Below are 22,629 nucleotides of genomic sequence, written 5' to 3'. Positions count from 1 at the left end.
CCCATAATAACCAATTTCGTCCATGAACCAACGCCATTAGCACCCCCGTAATCCTTGCGATTCGCGCATGGAAATGTAGACTGGGCTATTGAAACTATTTCTTGGATCTAAGAGAAGCTTTTGATTTGATGATGATGATGCAAATTGTGTCCTTGAATTAATCTACTGTCGTTTTATTTCCGTGTTATAATGCCCTGAAACGAACGAAGTGAGAGTAGTGAATGCTCTAGAGCGGGATTGTCTATCGCATTGGCACAACATGGATCTCAGGAAACACCCAAAGCGCTGTAGGGAAACTGCAAGGCGTAGAACAGAGAAGAGAGAAGTTGACACCTCGCCAATTCGGATGCTGCTTTGTTTCCGCCCATTGTGACGTTACGTTCAAGCTTCTACGGCTCCCTGCTTCTAATTCTACTCCTATCTCTGTTTTGCAATCTTTAAGAGTGACTGGTATTATTACCGGCGGGGATAAAATTATTTGTTTACCGTGTCATGTGAGAAGAGCTTGCTGGAATCCTTGATTAATACTTGGTTGTCCACATAAGAAGATAGGTGTCAGATGAATTGAACTTGCAAGTGAAGGCATGTTTAGGATTACTATGTGCCCTGAATTAGTTATTTTATTTGAGTTTTACACAACTCCATCATTGTTGTGACTCAAATCAAAATTGGATTTAGCGGCTTAAAGATCTGATTCATTCAATTTCAAGATAGAGCTGTTTCCTTTCCTTTCTTTTTCTTTTCTTTTCTTTCCCAAGAATGGCAATAGCGTATAGTAACTTTTAAATTCTGCCTCTCGGTTATAGGGCCAGATGAAAAAAAAGGAATGAAAACAGCCGACGTAGGGACTTTATAGGCTGTACCACACTAGTATAGCCACCTGGGGATACTAATGGACATACCTAAGATGGTATAAATCTCTGTGGTCAAGCTTGATCAAGTCGGCCCCCTTTTCAGCCACCATGTAGACTGAGTTTTGGATGCGACAGTCCGGAATGACCGGAATCACTGATGCATCTGCCACGCGCAGATTCTTGATACCATGTACTTTGAGACTGGGATCGACGACGCCCTGATATATGTCTTTGGAGAGACGGGCAGTACCGCAGGGGTGAAAAGAAGTTTGAGATCTTTCCAAAACGGTCTTTTTCATTAAAGCGTCATCATCCAAAGGCATCTCCCATGGATACTCGCCTTCGATAATATCCTTAAAACCGTCGTCGTACAGGACATCATAGCTGTATCTGATACCCTCGCGAATTGCGAGAATATCCAGATCGTTATTGAAGTAGTTCAAGTTGATGTTAGCTTGCTCGAGAGGATCGGAGCTGTTGAGTGTGACTTCGCCTGGATCTGACACAGGGCGGACGAGATCGACCATGACGGTCATGTAATCGCCAACCCTAGGAGTCGGGTAGTGCCATTGGAAGGCGCTGCCAAACAAGCAAACGAAATCGAGTTCAAAATGCGGCTGGTCGAAGGGAGAGAAGGGATCCTTGCCACCGTTGGCGGCCTTTGCCTTTTGATATTCTGGAACTTTCTCCAGATATTTGTCAATTCTGGGGAAGCCGACCATTTCAAGAAATCCAGATCCCATTGGGCCACCATGATTGTTTTTGTATGCAGCCATAGCCTTATCGTGCTTAGGCCCTTTTCGAAGGATATGGTCATCCATACCAAATCCATCTTTCATTTTAAGGACGAAGGGTACTCCAGGATGATCGAGTAGGTGCTGACCAACATGACGCGACTCAACAATTATTTTAATCCCGTGCTTATTGAGCTCATCCTTAGGGCCAATGCCACTTAGCATCAATAGCTTTGGTGTTTCAAAAACCCCCTCTGACACAATAACCTCTCGGGTAGCGTAAAAGCTCAATTCTTCCCCAGAAGCAGTAATCACTGTCACACCCTTACAAGAACGATCAGCTTCATCGATAAGAAGGCGCTTTGAGTGGACCTCGGCTAGAACAGTGATATTTGGCTTGTCTCGAAGAGCTAAAAAGCTTCCAGATCGCTGACCCTTGTAGATCGTGTTGACGCTGTGAGTCAGTCCTTTCAATTCACCGTCGAAAACATTCTCTGTGATCGGATGGCCGGTAGCTTTCCATGCCTCAGTGAGCTTGTCACGGAAAGGCTGCATCTCCGGGATAAGTTCAGAGTGGGCGATAGGGATCGGACCGCCAAGACCAATTTTGGTGAGGCTTTTCGGATATTTCCTTTCATCATCATGGTATGTGGCACTTTTTCGAAGGTAGTGAACAAGGGGATCCCATGTCCAGTCCTTGCCTCCATATTCCTCCCACATATCAAATGTTGCCTTGCAGCCGGGGACCCAGGTAAAATAGTTCAGCGACGAGCTACCTCCGAGAGCTTTGCCGCGCGTGTTAGGCTTTTCAACACGCTCGTAGTCGTCGCGCTTGATCATTGTGGTTTTATAGGCCCAGTCGTACTTGCTGTTGCGAAGAAACATCGCCTCAGCTGGGGTTGTAATCTCATCGATGGTATGCGGATTTCCAACGCCTGCCTCTAGAACCAAGACTGTAGCGTTGGGATTATCCGCGAGGCGATTGGCAACAGTGTTACCCGCGGTACCGCCACCGACGATAACAAAGTCAAACCGAGCACCGTCTTTCGGACTCATGATCGACAATTGGTTATTCAGTATCTAATTCAGTGTTGGTAGATATTTCATTTTCATATCTCGAACACGAACACGGCATGTTATTTATTGATTGTTTATGACTGGAATCTTGATTCTCAGCCCGAAAATCCGATCACCTGAAGACTTCAAAGAATGATTCATTACTAGGTGTTTCAAGTGAATGACATCCTTGACTTGAGAGGATTGATGAGAATGGAGCTTCAGTCTAGACTCGATGGAACAGGAAAGTGAGGTAGACTCGAGCACCGACCGCATGAAGGTCAAAGGCAAGCCGCTGTCGTCAGCCGTAGATCGGAGCTTGCCGCTCTAGCGTAGTGGCTAATCTCTATCATGAGCGTTCTGGGACGTCAAGGTGCAGTCTATTGCGCAATTTGTTTCATACAGTTTGTAGCTCCCAAGGTATTGAGACATGCGGGATCCTTTTGGAACCTCTCATGATAAACTTTTGACATTAATACCAACCAATCATATCCCTCCGCCTTTGTAATTTTTTTTTTTTTTGCATTTTCACGCACACAGTGGGTTTTACTTGCCATTTGGTACAGGGAAGATCTGCGAATTGGAGTGAGTAATCGATTTGATCTACAGCGTTGAGGCGTTGAAGCGTTATTACCCCCTTTAGCCGCATATTTTTCACCCCCACTCCCCCACTTTCATGATAGCGGTAAGATATAACAAAACAAGCAATTACATAGGCTATCCTAAACAAATTTGCTTTCCAAGGTTTGATATACGATGCAGTACAAGAACCTAAGGACTTATATAGCTAGCTTTGAGTGTGGGGGATGAAAAATATGCGGCAAGAGGGGGTACAAGTTTTGGCCAATCGATCAATTTTGTCATAGCATAGATATGCGACTAAATATTTCCATACAAGGATATTATTGATGATGATGATGATGATGATGATGTTCTAATTGAAGAGAATCAGTGGAATGGGTTACTAACCCCGCGGCCGCTCGACGCCAACGCCGACGCTGTCAGGATCACGGCGAGAAAAATACCGCCTTACTCTTCCCTTCCTCCAACAGCTAAGCTCCTCTCTCAAGGTTTTCTTGTGATTGCTGTTCTTGCTATAAGGGTTAGAAAATAATGTTTTGACCGTTAATTAGTAAATTGACATTTTTTCCACGGCCAAATGGTCAACATTAAAAGAAAAGTTTCGGTACAAAGCCGAGTCATCCGGACACCCAAGGGTACCGTGGTTCTTGAATTCGGCTCAGAAAAAACTCATTGGAATTTTGAAAACAGTTTCATTCTTTTTCTTAGAAAACATTTTGTGAACCTAAAGAGCTTTGAAGGAACTCTTATTCTTCGATCAAAGCCTCAGTCGCGCGCTTGACTCTGGTTCCAAGGTCCTGGCTGACTCGATCAAGTATATCTATTGAAGAGTCAGTGTCTATTAAGTACCACTTAAAGGGTGAGAATCACAGGGCCTAGAAAAGTCAAATAGTGGGCTAGCAGCCAAGTTTAAACGCCGGCTCTTTGAAAGATGTGTTTCGGGTGCATTCTTTGTGAACTGCAATACCAGGCCGTGACAATCAGCAATGTTGTTGATAAACGCGTATGTAGCAAAGTGAATATGAATAAGAAAAAATTTGAATTCGTGCAAGAATTAAGAATATTTTCACCTGAGATTTCATTCTCGGTGCGTGGAGAGATGAAAGTTAACGAGAAATCGCTTGACAATGTAAGCAGCCCGACGGGGATCGGAATACCCCATCAGTGGATGTTTGACAGATGGCTGTCGCCATCTGGCAATTTCGACAGCCATCTGTCAATTTCTGCTAAATTAAACATCCACTGAGGGGTCATCCTCGGTTTCCTCAGGGTCGGTCTTGATGAAAGTATCCTCCTTTCCCCCTTCTTCGTATTTGACGACAAGGGCTTCATCGCCCTCTTCCTTCAAACCAAGTGGATCCATTTCCATCTTGGGAGGATTTTCATCTCTCTGCTCGTTCTTTGGCTTCTTGGAGCGCGGCTTGCGAGGGCCAGGGGTCCACTTGCGCTTGACGGGCGGCGATGCGGAATCCGGGACAGAGGCGGGAGAAGAAGCGCATTCGACGCTGGGGGTCGTAGGCCCCTCAGACCTCGCAGCGGCTTTGAGCCTGTTCATTCTGTTCTTTACAGCGCCTACGACGCAGTCTGCAGGTATGGTTAACCTTGTTTCTTTGAATGCTTGAATTAAATGTTTCGTACCGGGACCCATGTATTTGGCCAGTGCATCATAGTCGAGTCTGGTGTTTGTGTCCTGCAACTGGGCTAGTACGCCACAGAAGAGCTGCATCAAATGTCAGTAACTAGTCACAGCTTGAACTGGGTGGATCTTCCTACCTTCGCGTCCGCCTCGGCATTCCACACTCTGGGCATGGTTGTTTGGAATTGGTATGAAAGTGCACCTTGTTGCTGGGTATTGTTGTGAGTAAGAAAAAAAAAGGATGATGAGGTGAGAGGTGAGATGGTTGTGGGAAGGAAGTTGGCAAGAAGCGTGGGCGAAGGTAGGAGGAGGTTGTATTGAGGTACGCGCCTTCTTTATAATGTTGGGAAGGACGCGCCGAGAACCTCAAGTTCTTTTATCATCTTCCAAAGTTGTTTGTGGTAGTTGTATCAACTTAGCTCTTGTCAACAATTATTTGAAAAAGAAATTAATTAGATGACGAGGATTATTCCAACAATCCATGGATGATTTGCTCCAACGTCAACTTTTATTTATTCAGCCTCTAGAAATCCCTTACACATTCTGACAGTTTAAGAAGAATTTTAATTTGCGCTGCATTGGACCGAGTATTCCTGTTACACCATTGCGATTGACCATCCTGATAAAACCATCCCAGAGCTCATTCAAGGACAGCGAATTACCGATTAATGTATGATCATGGAGAAAATTGATCGACGTACTCAAAAGCTGTGATACCAAGTATTTAAGAATTTTACTGAGTATTTTTCATTCCTTGCCACAAATTACTGTTGAACTGTAGCTGCTTGGTTGTGGAGAGATTCCCCGATATTCCTTCCACGATTTAGCGATTCGAAGGAAGACAGGCAGCATCATTTTGAAGATATTTCGGTCAAATATTTTCATGCACTCGGGGGAATTCGCAAATAAATTTCCTTTAAATAGTGGTAAAGAGTTCTTTCTCTCGCCTGCAAATCTATGGATATCTGGAGTTGGGCTTGGCATCCGTCATAATTCGTATGGACTCGAATAAATGGTAAAACGTTTGGCCAAACCTCAGGTATCCACTCTGAACTTTCAATTTTAGGAAAGAGTCGTGGTAATCGGCCATAGATCGCCTAGGAACTAGAATCTGGGGCTAGGATTTTGGCATTTGATACGCTTCATCCGAAGATATTGCAGATACACAGAGCTGAGTCACTATTATGATGGCTCTTGGCACACAAAATGGTAACCAAGCACATGGCACACTCACCTGGGAAATTCCGCATTCCGCGCTAATTGCGCATGACGTACTAAGGACAAGGCACCCCAAAGAGTTTGACGGGAGAATACCGTCGTCTATAATTATATTTGTCGAGACAGAAATATAAGAATGGGTGGTCCCGATGGGAAAACTGCAAGATTAAGTCTTGAATTTCATTCAGACCCAACCAAGAATAATTCGAAGCTTGATCAATTTTGCTTTTTCAACTGCCAGACATTGCGAATATAAACAACATGCGCCTTCAGTTACTACTACTGAGTGGGCTATTTATGAGCGGACTCACGGTCGGCACATCTTTTAATTCCACACAACCACCAACTGGCTTTCCTCCTGTACGTGTTCTTCTATTGCGATAATTTCCACGTTACTAATAATTACCAGTGCGATGAACTTATCCAAGCAGGCTTAGAAAAGAGCATTCTCCTTCCTACAGAGCCCAGTTATGCAGCCCGAATCGAGAGTTATTGGTCCCTGAACAGTCGCCAACATCCATTTTGCATTGTACAGCCTCGCAATGCGAAAGAAGTCGCAACAGCGATGACAGCTCTTCTTGGTGCCGACAGCGCTGGAGACTGGCATATCGCTATTCGTTCAGGCGGACACAACTCCGGAGGAGCAAACAACATCGATAACGGCGTGACAATCGATCTCGTGCATCTTAACGAAGCTACATACGACAAGACAACAAACCTCGCGAGTATCGGTCCTGGCGCCAAGTGGATGGATGTGTACGCCAAGCTTGCCAAGGATGACGTCCTAGTCACCGGAGGTCGTGATGGTGATGTTGGCGTCGGTGGTTTCTTGCTGGGCGGTGGATCCACCTTCTTCATGGGCACGGAAGGCTTTGGCTGCGACGCTGTCAAAAACTACGAGGTTGTTCTCACCAACGGTACTATTGTCAACGCCAATGAAAAGGTGAACTCAGACCTTTGGCTTGCTCTCAAGGGCGGTGGCAGCAATTTTGGCATTGTGACTCGTTACGATATGGAGGCTTTGCCAAACAAAAAGCTCGCTCATAAAGTCCGAACCATCAACATCACTCATGCACCCCAAATTGCAAGCGACTTTGTTGAATTCACCGAAAACTATGAGAAATTTGCCAATGACGCCCTAGTCGTCTATCTCACGCATAATGCGACGCTTATCAAGGAGACCACAGTGGGCACTATTCAGGTGAGCACGGAGGGCAAGGCTAACAGCACGGGGTTCGAGAAGCTTGATAAAATCCCCGATATCGCACCGGCACCATATGACCACATTACTCTCGCGGAAGCAGCAGCGGGCTCACAAGTCGTCGGTGGTACTTGGTACGTATTAACCCATTTTAGAATTGATTGAAATATCAGACTGACTTTGATTTAGGATGTGTGAGGCTACACTCACATTTTCCAACACCAAGGGACTTATGAAGAAAGCTATAAGTATGCACGAGCGATACGTCAGAGACATGAAAAGTGCAATCGGAGAAGAGAACTTTGCAACGATGTTTTTCTTCCAGCCTATGCCCACCATGTTCGGGGAAATCTCAAAAAGGAGAGGTGGAAATATGATTGGATTCGACCTCGAAGAGAAGAACTCCGTCCTTTGGACCGCGGGTGTGGTGGTCAAGACAAATCAGCAAGACCGCATCCACGCTCAAAGCCTAATGAATAAGATGGCCGCCGAGTTGAAAAGTCATTCGAAATCGGTTGGTGGGGCCACTGATCTAGTCTATCTAAATTATGCCGATACAACTCAAGATCCCCTTGGAAGCTACGGCGCGAAGAATGTGGATTATCTGAAAGGGGTAGCCAAGCGCTATGACCCCGAAGGACTTTTCCAGACTCGATTTCCACTGGGGTTCAAGATCTCCAGCGTGGACTCTTGATTCATGGGATAGATATGTTTTATTGAATATGCAAGCTCCTAAAAAACATCTCATGTTCGCTCTTTTATTCACTTTCCTCATGTGTAAGTGTCGGGCCCGATTCTTCATTCAGCAACTAAAGCCGCAGGTTTTTTTGACAAGCCCTTAAAAGGAAGGAAAGCTCGGGTCACACTATAGAATCAAAAAGTCAAAAGCTTAAGCACTTTCTAGCTAGTCGCTAGCGATAATCCTCCCCGGTCGTAGTTTAATTATCCTGGCCCCATCATTTTCGGAGCATCGGGAATGGACGTGAACAACCCATTAACTCCGCTGTGAAATTCAAAAGATATTCCGGGACCGGATTTTAGACATATGCATAAAACTTCCAGAAAGTCGAAGCTGGTGGCCTTTATGGTTGGTTGTTCTTGAAGATTTACGTAGTGGATGAACAATAATTTGATGCAGAATGTGGCCCAGGCCGTTCGGGGTTTCGGTGCGTTCGACACCCGAGAGCGTTAAGACCGACCCTTTCTCGGATATAAGTGCTTGACCAGTATAGCTCTCGGAAATGGATGACGTGGCGGTCAACTTAATGGAGATGTAGATTTTGTGATATTCATTGGAGGCTAGGGTGTAAACTTTAATTTTCGAGAAGAGTGTATACCGAAAAGTCTATAAAGAGGACTGGATACGCCGAGCTCAAAACTTCTGTCTACCCGACACACGAGTCCGTCATGTTGCCTTTAATCACCCTCGAAGAGCATTACGTATCATCCACGGTCAGAGCGTCACAAAAGGTTGATCGATATGCCAGCTTTCCACCACAGCTAGTGGCCAAGTTGATGTCACTTGGCGATGAGCGGATTCAAGATATGGACAATGGCAATGTGTCGCTGCAAATCATTTCACATGGACCGGGTATAAGACCACCGCCGATCTGCAGAGCCGCAAACGATGAATTGTCAGTCGCCATCTCCAAGAATCCTAGTCGAATGGCAGGATTTGCCATGCTGCCGATGAACAACCCAGATGCAGCCGCCTCTGAACTCGAACGATGTGTCCGCGACCTCGGGTTTGTCGGCTCATTGATCGATAATCACGTCAACGGAGGAATGTACGATGATGAGCGTTTCTGGACCGTTTTCGACAAAGCACAGGAGTTAGACGTCCCGTTATATATTCACCCTTCGTTCGCGGCCGACAATGAGCGATACAAAGGAAACTACGATGACTCGATCGCTATGGCATTGGGCGCGTTTGGATGGGGATGGCATTCGGAGACAGCACTGAGCATCTTGAGGATGTTCGCTAGCGGACTTTTTGACCGCTTCCCGAGTATCAAAATCATCATTGGACACATGGGTGAGATGCTACCTTTCCAATTTGAAAGGGTGATCACGATCTCAGATAAGTGGGGGAAAAAGAGAAACTTCAGGGAAGTGTGGAAAAATAATATCTGGATCACGACAAGTGGCATGTTTGCACTTCCCCCGCTATTGTGTTTGCTACAAACGACTTCGATTGAGCATGTAATGTACAGCGTGGACTATCCATTCTCGGCAAATGAGACAGGGTCTGCATTTATTGAGGGGATTCGGAAGAGCGGCCAAGTCACGGAGGATGACTTGCAGAGAATTGCTTTTCGCAATGCCGAGAATTTGCTTGGGGTTAAGGTGAGCCGCGAATAAGAATTATTTTTACTTTATTTTATTATCATCCTTCAGCCATTTATTTCCTTTGCAGTCTATTTTAATTGCCTTGATTTCGAATGGGTGACGGTATTGGCTGGGAATCTTCGTATGCTTAGATCCAAGCAGAGCCCAATATATTCTTTTTCTAAAAATACCACAGGCGAGCAAATATATAAAACGAGTTGATATCAACCCCCGACAGACTTTGACATTTTGATCGGTAGTGTTAGTGCCATGACGCTGATGTCAAATTCGCTCGGCCCGAACGAATGGAGAATTCGTGGTGGGGCCATCTAGAGTCAGTTGACCATACGAGTACGGAAGCGTAGGAATCGACATCGGACGAGAATGCTAAAGCGGGCGGTCAAATGGGGCTATTAAAGGAATGTGTAGATGTATATTCATTACTGTGGACTTCTAGTACATTGTTCTCGATTTCACTGGACCCGACTTAAACGATACCGGCCCGTGCCTATTTCGGGACATCGGAGAACCGAAGGACCCAAAACCGTGATATCCGTAGCTCCGTAGAGTTGAGCTGACCGTTCTGAATTCTGGAAATCAATATATGAAATCATGAGAAAGAGAGGGATGTGATGGTATCTCGGGACTGAGGGGATAGGTGTTTCCAGGCATTTACGGTTAGGTCCCGCCGGCCATCGGTGTTAAGGCTATCCCCGGGTATTAGTGGACGACAGGCAAAGATATTACTCATGGATTGTGGACATCAATGCTGGAGATGGCGGCCGAGTAGAGTATATGGCGAAGCACATATTCTCACCGGTGCAATTTGGCAATGAGCTTTCTTTTGCATGATATTCTCTTTAAGATTTCGATTAGAAGGATGATCATACGGATTTAACGAGCGCACAAATGAAAGAGGTTGTAAAGAATGAAAAATTCTAATATTCGATCGAAGGAGGTAAACAACAAATCAGAGGCGAGCTTCTGTGCGTACTACAGCTCCTATATTTGATCTCGGAGAGGGTGCATGATTATTTTGTATAGAGATTATCGCGAGTTTGCACGGGTACAAGAACACTATCCAATTCCAGTAAGCGAGATAGAAAATAATTTAATTCCTATCATAATCCTCCTTCCTCATAGCGTGTCGTAGTGTAAACTAGTGTGGTAATGCCATTATGACCCGGAGTGGCTTCTGTACCCTGTTTCCCAGTCCCTGGCCTAATAGACAACGGTGTAGACCCGGGTCGGAGACCATACCAATGAGCGGATTCCAAGGCAAAAGCGCAACATTTCATATACCAAGCCTTGCTCTGGAAACTCAACTCGATGCAATGCGGAGCCTGGGGTATTAACTCGCTCGTAACTTTCGGGCTCGTTGGGAAGGAGGCCTTGTACTCTTCCAAAATCTTGGGCGAATAATTCCAAAGACCATCAAATTCAGAAAGTCCATGCATTACTGGAACAGCGACACGATGAGAGTAGTTGTGCCAATAGCCTAACCACGATGTATTGATGTCATGCAATTCGCCCGGCGGGACAGGGTGGTTGAGGCGTTTGGTGTGGCGGCACAATTTTTGATCGGTGAGATTTTGCATCGGGACTTGGAGCATGATAGCATCCTTTGGGGTCGTTTCGAACTGGACCGATCCTGTTGTCTCCTCTAGAAGGTGAAGCATGACTCCTCGTGGTCCCTCAGCTAGTTCAGTGCCTATTCCTGATGTGATGAGGCCTGCCAGTGGATAGCCTTCACGTCCCGTATATGACCCCGCTACGATGGTACTGATCATCGCTCCGATTGAGTGAGACAAGAGTACTATGGCTGTTGCCCCCGTGTGCTTGCCAAACTCCTGCCATATAGCCGGTAGAATTGTAGAGTTCAGGTATTTGCCCTGGACTTGGCCGTAAGTCGTGTCTTGATCGGGGTCATCTATTGGCGCTGAGGTGCTGGAACCGTAACCAGGCCTCGTCAACGCGATGGTGGGTATTCCTGCCCATGATGATGTGCTGTTTATGGAGTAATCTTCGTCCACATCGAAGTATTCGGCATCGTAACTGCCACCAGGGATGCATATGATAAGCGGCCAATTGGCGGGAATTCGAGGGGTAGTAGGGAAGTTCAATCGACCGGAGATAATACCGCCATTGGGTAGTGGGATCTCGAATTTCTCCATATTCGTTCGCAGCCTGTTCTGGAGTCACTTGGTCGAATTATGAACGACGGCGAGGCTGCAAGCGAGAAGTTGAGCTGCCAAGAAGGAGATGGCTGCTGTTTAGCTTGCTGGTAGTAAGAGATACATCGACTTGGGAAATCTAATGTGAAAGTTCTCGCATGGTGAGACCTTCGATTTCTTTCGGAACCAGAGAAAATTTGTCGAATGGCTGATGTAGAATAAGTGGGATCTATCCATCTGGCGCCCTTTCTTGCCGAGTATCTAAATATCCGAGCGAAAGGGGAAATTAATGACGCTGATCATGTTTTTGTGGAGCCATGATACGCCCGGCAATAACTACGCTCTTCGGATTTTGAAAAAATCGAGAACAAAATTGCGGGGGCGGGACCTGTAATCAGCGGGACTCGATTTGACCCTTTGGGACTCGGAAAATCTCAGAACTACAAAAGGCGTGGTGATATGCTGATCTTGCTCGTGGGAAGCAGGAAGGCAAGGGATAATTATGTTATCTGCCGCTCTACGTCAAGTTACCTAGTCGGATAGCATATCATTCTAAAGCGCCGTCAGATATACCGAGATTTATAAATCTCAAAGTTGTTGAAGCCTGACCCGACGATAATGACGCCTTTCCGCGTTGTGGGATCCTTTCATCGGCATCGGATGGGATGAGTAATAACCCAACGATCTGGTTTTTGAGAACGGGGATCCAACTGACTCGACATTTGTCTATACTGGATAATTAAATCTCCCTGCCATTTCTAGTCCAGATCGATCGATCCTTTCTTTTCCTTGTTGCACGGGATTAACAGCAGTTGTCCAATTACAGTCTTACAACCCTCGCGTCATGAAGCTAGTAGTGTCACTAGCGGGTTTGTTTCTTTTCAACCGTTCGATTGAAGCGTTTTCTTTCCTTCAAGTTGATTCATACTCAATGTTGAAAATATTTATAGCTTTGAAAATATAAACCTTTCAACCTAATCTAGCTTACTATTCCATTTGTGACGTTAATCAAATCCGGGAGCGGCGCCGAATAAAGGATGATGCAATAACTATCAATACATACGGAATAATTAGCCAAACCAAAATCTGTATTTACTTTCGACTAACTATTCCTGCAAGTATTTCCTCAAACACAGCTACCAAAGCAAACTGTCCTTCGGACTTCGAGACCTCAACAGAAAGAAATTCCGGCATTCGAACTTACCACACTAAAACGACGTGAGGGCCTTCGAAAACTATCGCGACAGTGTCTATAGAATTTTGTCAACTCTTTGGTTTTCTCTGGAACATTTTGTGCCGAGTCTTTGGCTTTCTCTGGAACACTTTGGGCCAGCTCCTCGGCTCTCTGTGGAACGTACTTTTTCCAAACCTCCTTATACTCGTCGTGGCATCCTTTGCCCTTTGCCTGATTCTAATAGCCCTTTCGGGTATCTTCGCCCTTTGGGAGTGTTGGCGGCCTGGCACCTTTCCTCAATACCAAGCACTCTAGGAATCAAGGTCGCCCTCGGAATCGCCAGTTTAAAGTGTCATCATTGATCTCAGAACTGCGGGCCAGAGGCCTTCGGGGGTCTATGATGTTGCTGAACAAATTATGTGGCCCGCGGGCTAATGAATGTGGTATATTGCAACTTTATCCATATGCTGAAGTTGTTCACCGCTTTCCTTCCCGCATTTTTCCATGTTTCCCTTCTCGGTATCTCCACAAATCGTCAGCATATAGGTTCTTTAAATGGATTCAGAAGGATATTGAAACTTGTAATGGATCAAGGTCACCTGATTAGACACAGTTAGCAGCACCGTTAGTCTGGTTGCTCTGTACACAGCTCCTAGCTTCACAATAAATATAATTATTGAATAATTCACTCAAATGTTGAACAGGTTCGTTCATAGCATAGTCCTTCGACTTTACCCTCTTCTCTTCCATTTTGCATATTCTTTTAACTGGAGAATATCCGCGTGAAAAGTAGAAGTACATGATGTCTTGCTCTCTATGATTGAACTATTCTCAGTTCCAACTCTGGAGTCTACCCCGCGCTCGTAGGGTGCTAGAAAGTTCTTAATTTTGATACTATTGCTCGCAATATTGTAGACTCAAACGTACGAATCAATCCCTTTTTGGTGAAAATTTCCGATTTGGAATTAACATCTACCCACCGATCCCATCAGGCAGCGGCGCTGAATAAAATGTGACGTAATATGTCTCCGTACATACTGAGTATTAGTAGTTAGTAAGCCCAGGACATTTATTTATCTGGCACCAGACTTCGACCAGCAATCAAACCTAACTCTAAAGCACGCATTACTTCAAAGTTTCAGAAACCTACAAATATACTCTTTGGTCTTTGGATATACGATACAGGAATCCTTATAGCCTTCGAAGGTTTGGTGGTAGTTTTTATGGTCTCATTGGTCAAATATTGAGCACCATTCCTGACCAAAATATTCCACCTATCATCCTCTTCAATCTGGGCGTGATTGTGGCTACGCTGTTTACGACAAAATTTGTGTGCCCCGTTGAATCGACCGGATATTTTCGATCTGTTTACTGACACGGCCTTGCTACGACCGTACGTTCACCCTCGGGCTTGCCACGCTAAAACCCCACCATGGTCTTACAAGAAGCAATTGCGAATCTCAGCTCGTTCACCTACTTTCTCCTCCTCCTCGCGATCGTTCCTGGCATGTTCATTCAATTTATTCTTGCTGCCCTCGTTACCTTTGGTTATCTTTGTTTAGTCATATATCCCACAGACTCTTCCAAAGCCGACGGAGAAGGAAATTTACCATCGGATTCGCCCTGCTAAAGCCTCACTATGGACCTCAAAACATACTCTTGGACAGTCGAATCTCTTGCTATTCAACTCGTCGACCTCTTTTTTGCACATTTTACCCTCTGCCTGCCGTTGGTTTTGGTATTCCCTCTTTGCGTAGCAGTCATCGCTTGCCTCTTTCTCACTTTCACACTTGGCCGGCCTCTTTATTTAATTGGACCCCAAAGGACAGTCAAGTTTATATTGGACTGAGAGTATCCCGCTAGAAACAGATACCGGTGCTCTCAGCTTAAATCCTCCCTGTTCTTTACTCGTCGCTATATTATAAGCAGAAAATAGCGAATCACTTGCGCAAATCCTTTAGAAACTTGAACTTCCATTTCTACTGTCGTTCCATAAGATAGTCCTCACAGTTTACTCCAATCTCTCTATCTCCATTCGGGTATGCATCAGCATAATAGTACCCAGGTGTACCTCGTCCTGCGAGCAGCAAGCGAGTAGCACTGCTAGATGATTTATTCCTTTCTATATTGGCCTCCGGCGACATTTACGTACACTGCATCTCGATTTTAAAACATCCCTAGTTCATAAAACACCACTACAATGACTGCGAACGTCATCCAGGGTACTGTTCCGTTTTGGTAAAATGTCTGAAGTCAGGTGCTATCCGGTCGCCAACCATATTAGTAGCGGCACTGGATAAGGAAAGTCCCTCTCTAAAAGATCCATCCTTAAATATTGATAAAGCCGGGGCTTTGACTTTTTACTCTCCCTCAAACCATCAGTTATTTGAATCATCCAAATACACCTACTACCGATCACGCTTTACTTTCAAGTGAGACTGAAGAGAAACATAAATCATTCCACCCTCAATTTTACTAGTGTGTCCTACAGTACTATTTCCCGCATGAACCCAGTACAAATGTACAACTTGAACCAGAGGCTAATGATGCTGTAGAATCAACCTGAACTTGAAGTGCAAGAACTCAGTTGCCAACAATCTACCCTTATCCATTCCATTATCATCATGGGGCTATGCACTCTTATGCAAGCTATCGTGGGTCTTGGCATTGTGATTCTTGCAATCGTTGGTTGCGTTGCAATTTGTCTTTGACCGTGGCTTTCGCGATGACTTGGCTCAACTCCATGTCAAACAATGAAGATCATCAAATCTTGCTATGACTAGGCTCGAGCTTGCTTCTTACTAGCTACATATCGCAGTACACTTGATTTGGAATCTCGCTATGCCTACCTAGCCTTTTAATACAAATAAAGCAAAGATCCACTTGCTCAAACGCTTCGACTATTATCGGATTTAATATTTCTATTTGTGAGCTTTTTGCGCACCATGTAGCGTTTCGAGAATTCTCCAGATCCAAAGAATATTGCTTCAACGACTGCCCATGTGTAAATTTGACCTGGTAAACCATTTCGTGTTTGTTTAAGTTTGAGTTTCTATCCCGCGATTGTTTCAGCAGCGGCGCTGAATCAAGAATGTGATGATTACGCGGTATTTACCGTACCACTAAATTTCGATGTAAAGTACGGAAGTTTAGAAAATTCATACTTGGTCGCTCATTATCACCTGGTTGGTAAATTGAGGGGTGTGAGGCTGGCATTAAAGGCTTCTTCGATTGATGTAGATGCAAACACCAACTGGTCAACTGTCCATGGCTGTTTGTTTGTTTGCTAGCGCGTGCCAAGCGCGTGCCAAGCTACTAGTATGAACAAGGAAAAGAACAAGTCTCGAATACGAGTACAACTCAGGGCTCAGGGGTAAAAATAGTTTGCTCCGGCCGTGGGGGCCATTTATGGCCTGCTCAACAACACAAATTTTGAGCTTACGAATAATAAAGATTTTCCACTTGCAGCTGCCTGTCCAGTTTCAACATCTGTCATCATCATGTCAAAGGAAAAACGGCCCGGTCGCGGGAAGTCGATACATAACCCATTCCCGGCCTCAATGGCTAGTAAGTTCTTTTCTTTTTTTAGGGAAAGGAGAGGGATGAGGGCTGGCGGGGGCTAGGGTTGATCGCTACTCACAAGGCGTACCAATAATACTGACGACCTCATCAGGCGAATGCGAGAAGGCTAGCTTGATTCTTGACTCGCTTATCAATCCTCGTTATATCAAGCTTGACGTTGGAATTCCCCACAAGATTCTTGCCGAAGCAAAGGTCATCTCATTTACATATTCCGATAATTCTGCTACTAGGCTGACTTTCCATTATTTATGTTTATAGGGCCTCGTCATTCTAACTTCTTTACGAGTAGGTTTTCTCGGCTCCGGTCGCTTGGGGTCTGGCTTGATCGTCGCTCGTCTACCTGATGGCCGCTGGTCTGCCCCATGTGCTCTGATGACCGGAGGAGCTGGGGTTGGGGGCCTCGTTGGCTTGGAGCTGACAGATTTTGTTTTTGTTCTTACAAGCGATGAGGCCGTCAATGCGCTGGCTACATTTGGCTCATTAACCTTGGGATTGAATGTATCAATGGCCGCCGGCCCCATGGGGCGTTCTGCCGAGGCAACTGGTACAGCCAGTAGGAAAGGCGTGGCAAGCATGCTCTCATACTCCAAGACTCGCGGACTGTACGGGGGTGTATCGCTTGAAGGCGGAGTACTGCTGGAACGGGCTGATGCAAATAAGAAGATTTATGGACGGAAAGTCACTGCAAAGGAGTTGCTCTGTGGAGACATTACGCCGCCCCCAGAAACTGCATCACTCATGCGGATCCTGAACTCACCGTGTTTCTCTTCAGAGCCTGCTGCCGTGTCTCCGGCTGAAGCTACTACTGATGGTCGTCCGAATAATATTCAGACGGAAAGTGTGGCCTTACCTTCTCAAACGCCGAACTTGCCACCTTCGAGAACTCATGAGCTCAATGGTCAAACTGCTCCTCAAATTGCTGAGCTGGATACTGGTCCCCCCTGTGACACTTTGGAACTGTCAGGTGATAATCTGCAGGACAGGCCCCTTGAACTGGAGTCTACAGTTTCCCTCTTTATCTCAGCTACCTCCGCAAACTACTGGCGATACCTGGCCGCCGTCTGTATCACCTCTATCCCCCTCAGATATGCCCCATACCCCACATGGCGCTACAGGCCATTCATAGTAGTTAGAATGTATCGAAGAATCTTTCTCAGCCGCAACAGCTTTTCCCGCTACTCTCAATGTTCTCACATGAATACCATCATAATTCTAGCCTTCAGGGCTACTATCCAACTCACGCTTCGACACTCAGCATATGTCCATAATAGTATAAGCCCATTAGACTCTCTAGATCTAGATTGTATGGGCGCTTCATATATCGGCCAGCGAGGGAACTGCGATACTTCACTGATTACGATTAGCTCGCTCGTCACATCCTCGCTAGAAATTATAAGCCCTCCCCGAATAGAAAGCTAGCCCAGTAGCTTCCACTCATAATTTTCCATGCGGTGCAACATAAATATCGAAGTTGAGATAAATTCTGTTTTATTATCCTAGATATAATTTCTAACTGGTGGACCTGGGAACACAATAGGTAGTCACTCATTATTCCTCGGTAAGCCTCCATCAGCCTTCGACCTTCCTTCGCAATCTAGCCCCGGAAGAACGTCCTTTCGTAAGTGTTCCAGGAAACTTGGAACCGTCGGGTGAGAGACAAACGCAGATGCTGCCAGGCGAAGACCTGCATCGCGACTGATCTTATCGACAATTGACATAGAGAGAAGAGAATCAACACCCAAATCAGAGAAAGTCGTGTCCTCTTCAAGTTCAGTCACGTCAGTTGATATCTCCTGGGAGATTATTTCGAGCGCCTTTTCTTCAAGATTCGTACTTGTGTCAATAAAAGGCTGGTGCGAAGAGCTCCCATTCTCCGAGACTGCTTTTCTTGACGAAGTTTCATGTAGCGAATTGCAGTTTTCGATTGAATCAGGAGTTTGTATTCCCGAAAAGGAGTTATTGTCATAATCCGATTCATGGTTCCTTGGGGTGCTTGGAAGGGCGGAGGGAGTCTGAGTAATCTCAAGGAATGAAATTCCAAAGCACGACGCGACGATGTCATCTCCTTCAAACAGGTAAATATCTCCCGTTGTGATGTTGCTTTCAATTGAAGATTTCATGCGGCCGTATATAGAGTAGGATTGCTCTGCAGAAAGATCCTTCACAGTTCGCAGACTTTCCCACCCGTCCAAATCATACTGGACGCCCTTGTCGTTGTTCTGTGTGGAAGAGTTGAAATGCAATATGAGACTGGCGAATTGAACGAAAACATCGATCCAGTATGGATTCTGTCTCGGAGATCCTCTTGCCTCGCTCGAGAATTTGACTGTTCCACATCCTTCACTAGAATCCGGATCCAAGGAAAATTCCTGGATACTTCGGTACTTCTCATCATAATTTGTCAAGGGAGAAAACCCCTTGTACAGCATTGAACCAGGAAGACGACATATGGTACTGCAGTTTGTGGGATTCTGCAAATATTTCATTCTTGAGCTGAGTAGGAAGCCGACTCTACCCCATTCGCTCATACACCTGTGGATATTGTTCAATTGAACAGTGCAGTCTGCATGTCTTGATTTCTCCCCGTCTTTCTCAGATTCAATTGAGATACACAACGATTCTGATCCAGCAGGGAAGTGACATGATGTCCTGATGATAGTGTTGACGGTATTTTCAGGGCCAATTGTCAAAGGAGAAGTGACTTTCATGCCGCTAATTTCAATACCTAGCATTTTCTCATGTTTCCCAAATTCGACATGATTGGCAGCATTAAAGGCCATGTCACACCAGACGGAGATTGGGCATTGGGCTACACCATCGAAGGATCCTTGCCCTTGGACGGCATAGGCTGGATAATTTGCTTTTGAACCCGAGAGAAAATTTATATGTCTTCCATTCTCCCCAGTAATGTCCGATTCGACCTGTTGTAAAGATGTGGCGGAGTGGGAATCACCAGCCAAGGTCATCACGTCAGGCCTCTGTGGCATATTGAAGGGCAACCAGTATTTCTTCAGGTCGAAAGCATAGGTTGGCAGTTGTAACAGCCTAAGGCCAGGCTCGTACTCTTTGTGATAATCACCCCATTGGATGTCAACTCCAGCATTGTAAAGAGAAACTAGACCCTGTGTCAAGGTCTTCCAGCAGTCAACCCCGCTTCTCAAACTCATGATTCCGCGGGCGTCCAATTCTCCCACTGTTGCTTGGATAAAAGCGAGACATCCTGAGTAACGTTTTTGGTGGGACCATTCGACTTCCCAAACCCTGAAAAGAGGTGCCATGAGTTCTATTCTGTGTGATGACAGAGTTCGTTATCGGCCAAAGGGTAGTTAGGCTTCGTTCAGGGATTATAACAGGTGACTATGGGGTGTTGAAATTATTTGACTTCAGGCTACAGAATGATCATTGAGAAATCGACGGCAGCGACTTCCACTTTAAGTGACGGCATAGTGATCTGATTCAAGTTCTCAACGTGGAAAGCCCGTCGCCTGAATAGGCAAGTTTCCCAAGTAGAGTTCGTCAGCCTGAGGCTTAAGGCTTCTAAGGATTCCGCTCATGGTGACGTTTAGAGCAACACGCCTTCAGGCTTTGTGCATTGGTCTCAAACTCCAGAACAATCCCGAGTGATCCCTATGTGGGGGCTGGTTTGTGAGTCCTACAACGAGGCTGAGACTAAAGGGATTGGCGGTTCACGGCCCGCATCCACTCTGGGAACTATCTACGAGTACGAAGCTCCATAAGTGCGGGGTGGTAGGTAATTGTATATAGAGGTATCTGGTAGTGGTGTTGAAAAAAGTTGAAATCCTCTATTGCAAAACCTTTTGGGCCGCATTCTAATTGCAGACTAGCAGCCTGCTGGGATGGAATAGATCGGCAAATTCCATCCTTGGTAGGTACAAATTTGCTCAACGAAGCCTAGTGGTCACGCTGATCTTTCCATATGATAGAAAAGTCTACACGCCGTCAAATAAGCGAAATTCAATTCATAGAATCAGAAAGAAGCAAAAGTCGGGCATCATTGCCAGCTACCCTATCTCCGAAGAACAGTATGGCGTTTCAAACGTGCACCTAAAACCAAATACTTTCAAATCCACAAGAAATCATTCACATCAACCGATGTTTTCTTTTTTCTTCACCACATTAGAACACTGCATTCTGGACGTCCAACAGGGCAATAAATCCATTTTTATCACCTTGGTCGGATAGCGTCAACCCCGGTACCGCTTATCATCTACATCGAGTTGCGTATTTTTCCTTGTTCTTCGTCCGCGTCCCATCTAAAGTGTTTACTAGGTGTGTGGGAAACCTCTATGAAAGATACACAAGAACATGAGCCTTTCATTTAGTGAGTTATTTCTCGCATCACGGATATCACAGAATAGGAATTCCTTGATTCCCGGTATGGCTCCAGTGTGTGGAACAGTGGGTTGTGGCTCTTTTTTGGTCGAAGGTGAACTCGTCCGAATTCAGCGTGTGCCAGTCCTTATATCCTGCTAGTGATACGCGTTGTTACTTATATATCTTCCAAGGTTTACAACGCTCCGGCTTCCAATCCGAAGTCATCTTTATCATGTTCAAGTATTGAGCAGAGCAAATTCCGGTAAGGGGTAATAGTACCTACTCCAGTGAGTAGATGATAAATGAAAAAAGAGATGAATTAGTTGAAATTCCTGAAAGCAGAATTTACCCGCAATTCTAGCAATGTGGAATCATTTTGAGTTTGGTGCTTTGGAATCATCTCGCATGGCCCCCACTTCCCGTCGAAATTTCAATCCTATTGGTCAGAGTCCCTGCGAGCCTGATTTAACCGGTTACGTAACATCCTTATCACCACCAGCGTGTGCTGTCACTACTCCTCCTCCTCCTTCCAGTGTCACACCTTCAGGGCTAAAAAATACAATTCAATCAGTCTCTCCAAATGCACCCTAGTACAGCAAAGCCGACGAAGAATGTGGATCTCATCGATCCGCCAAAAACAGATTATGACCGCCGCCGCGAACAAGTGCGAAGGGCGCAAAAGTAAGCTATAGAAGCGAAGAAGGGGCGGAGATTGATTCCGTGGGAAGTGCTCAATTTCGAAACTCACAGGAAACACCGCGAACAAAGAGATCAGCGACTTCGTAGTCTTGAAGACGAGCTGCATCGGTTGTATAGCTTGACCTCTTTGGCGGAAGAGATAAACGGGCTTGAGTTTGAGAATGGGGTTCTGCGGGATATCGCTTTGCGTTATTCGATTACACTACCGGAGACTTTCGAGCTGAGAAGTGCCCCACTGGCGGAGGTTACTATATTTGGAGATCATGGGGATCAGCAACGTCTTTCAGTCACTATTCCCAGCTCGGCGATACAGAAAGTGCAAGATGCCGAGTGTCATACCCTGGATCCCAATGAAACAACCAAAACGACCCCACTGGAAAATGGAACAATGAAATGTCCCAATTTAACTCAAATGGGCATAAATTTTGTGCTATCGTTAGTCTGCCCGCATAATCTTCCGACGCAGAAACTTACACGCACGCAGCCTGGAACGACCATGTCTCTTTCACACCCGGGCTCCAGATTCAGACGAGCCATCCGGACACGCAATGTCCATGCAGGGAATACTGCTAGCGGGTGCCCCTCTAGAACTCGAAGATAAAACATCGTGGGAGGTCCCTGCGCAGCAATTGGATAAGCTGTTCGAATTATCTGGTCATCTTGGACTGGATGGATACATCACGCCTGTGCAAGCGTGGAATCGATTAATGAAATATTTTGATCTTGCGTCGATAAACTTTGGAACTTTGGAGGCTTTGCGATCGGCTATGATTCCGCATATTAAGTGTTATGGGTGAGTCTGATTATCAAATTGCTTGAGGGCTTTACTGATGGTGTTAGGTTTGGTGCGCTTATGGAAGAAGAGGTCTTCGAGGAGCTATTGAATGAAATAATTAGATCTAGTCTGTAAGGAATATCAATCAAATTAACCGAAGAATCCGATTATTCAACATTGCCAGGAGGGAAATAAAGTCTCGAACGTAAAGAGGGCAATAGGCACTGTGTATCTGCGCCGGATCTGAGCGACCATACCGTAAGATTAAATTACAGCTAATG

General features: G+C 45.5%; 8 protein-coding genes across 8 annotated transcripts; 4 read left to right on the top strand and 4 right to left on the bottom strand.

Moving 5' to 3' along the window:
* Positions 1–889: 889 nt before the first annotated feature.
* Positions 890–2,644, bottom strand: N7509_013047 (GMC family oxidoreductase; the record flags this gene model as incomplete). The annotated part of the gene is made up of 1 exon (XM_056637684.1): positions 890–2,644. The coding sequence occupies one exon, from the start codon at positions 2,642–2,644 to the stop codon at positions 890–892; it is 1,755 nt and encodes a 584-aa protein (XP_056481191.1).
* Positions 2,645–4,457: 1,813 nt separating this feature from the next.
* Positions 4,458–5,035, bottom strand: N7509_013046 (uncharacterized protein; the record flags this gene model as incomplete). The annotated part of the gene is made up of 3 exons (XM_056637683.1): positions 4,458–4,810; positions 4,865–4,946; positions 5,000–5,035. The coding sequence occupies 3 exons, from the start codon at positions 5,033–5,035 to the stop codon at positions 4,458–4,460; spliced, it is 471 nt and encodes a 156-aa protein (XP_056481190.1).
* A 1,306-nt stretch (positions 5,036–6,341) lies between these two features.
* On the top strand, positions 6,342–7,975 carry N7509_013045 (FAD-binding oxidoreductase; the record flags this gene model as incomplete). Its single annotated transcript, XM_056637682.1, has 3 exons — positions 6,342–6,440; positions 6,490–7,415; positions 7,471–7,975. 3 exons carry the CDS (start codon positions 6,342–6,344, stop codon positions 7,973–7,975), a joined length of 1,530 nt encoding a protein of 509 aa, XP_056481189.1.
* A 713-nt stretch (positions 7,976–8,688) lies between these two features.
* On the top strand, positions 8,689–9,642 carry N7509_013044 (amidohydrolase family protein; the record flags this gene model as incomplete). Its single annotated transcript, XM_056637681.1, has 1 exon — positions 8,689–9,642. The coding sequence occupies one exon, from the start codon at positions 8,689–8,691 to the stop codon at positions 9,640–9,642; it is 954 nt and encodes a 317-aa protein (XP_056481188.1).
* Positions 9,643–10,730: 1,088 nt separating this feature from the next.
* On the bottom strand, positions 10,731–11,783 carry N7509_013043 (uncharacterized protein; the record flags this gene model as incomplete). Its single annotated transcript, XM_056637680.1, has 1 exon — positions 10,731–11,783. One exon carries the CDS (start codon positions 11,781–11,783, stop codon positions 10,731–10,733), a length of 1,053 nt encoding a protein of 350 aa, XP_056481187.1.
* A 4,674-nt stretch (positions 11,784–16,457) lies between these two features.
* N7509_013042 (lipid-binding SYLF domain-containing protein) lies at positions 16,458–17,672 on the top strand (the record flags this gene model as incomplete). Its single annotated transcript, XM_056637679.1, has 4 exons — positions 16,458–16,524; positions 16,631–16,731; positions 16,798–17,598; positions 17,655–17,672. The coding sequence occupies 4 exons, from the start codon at positions 16,458–16,460 to the stop codon at positions 17,670–17,672; spliced, it is 987 nt and encodes a 328-aa protein (XP_056481186.1).
* A 408-nt stretch (positions 17,673–18,080) lies between these two features.
* Positions 18,081–19,817, bottom strand: N7509_013041 (polyketide synthase; the record flags this gene model as incomplete). The annotated part of the gene is made up of 1 exon (XM_056637678.1): positions 18,081–19,817. The coding sequence occupies one exon, from the start codon at positions 19,815–19,817 to the stop codon at positions 18,081–18,083; it is 1,737 nt and encodes a 578-aa protein (XP_056481185.1).
* Positions 19,818–22,121: 2,304 nt separating this feature from the next.
* Positions 22,122–22,370, top strand: N7509_013040 (uncharacterized protein; the record flags this gene model as incomplete). Its single annotated transcript, XM_056637677.1, has 1 exon — positions 22,122–22,370. One exon carries the CDS (start codon positions 22,122–22,124, stop codon positions 22,368–22,370), a length of 249 nt encoding a protein of 82 aa, XP_056481184.1.
* Between the last annotated feature and the right edge of the window lie 259 nt (positions 22,371–22,629).

The sequence above is a fragment of the Penicillium cosmopolitanum genome (assembly GCF_028827165.1).
Source record: "Penicillium cosmopolitanum strain IBT 29677 chromosome Unknown utg000012l:1.0-3308103.0:1.0-3310761.0, whole genome shotgun sequence".
Lineage (NCBI taxonomy): Eukaryota > Fungi > Ascomycota > Eurotiomycetes > Eurotiales > Aspergillaceae > Penicillium > Penicillium cosmopolitanum.
The sequence above is the reverse complement of the archived record's forward strand: the minus strand, read 5'-3'. Positions and strand labels throughout refer to the sequence as shown.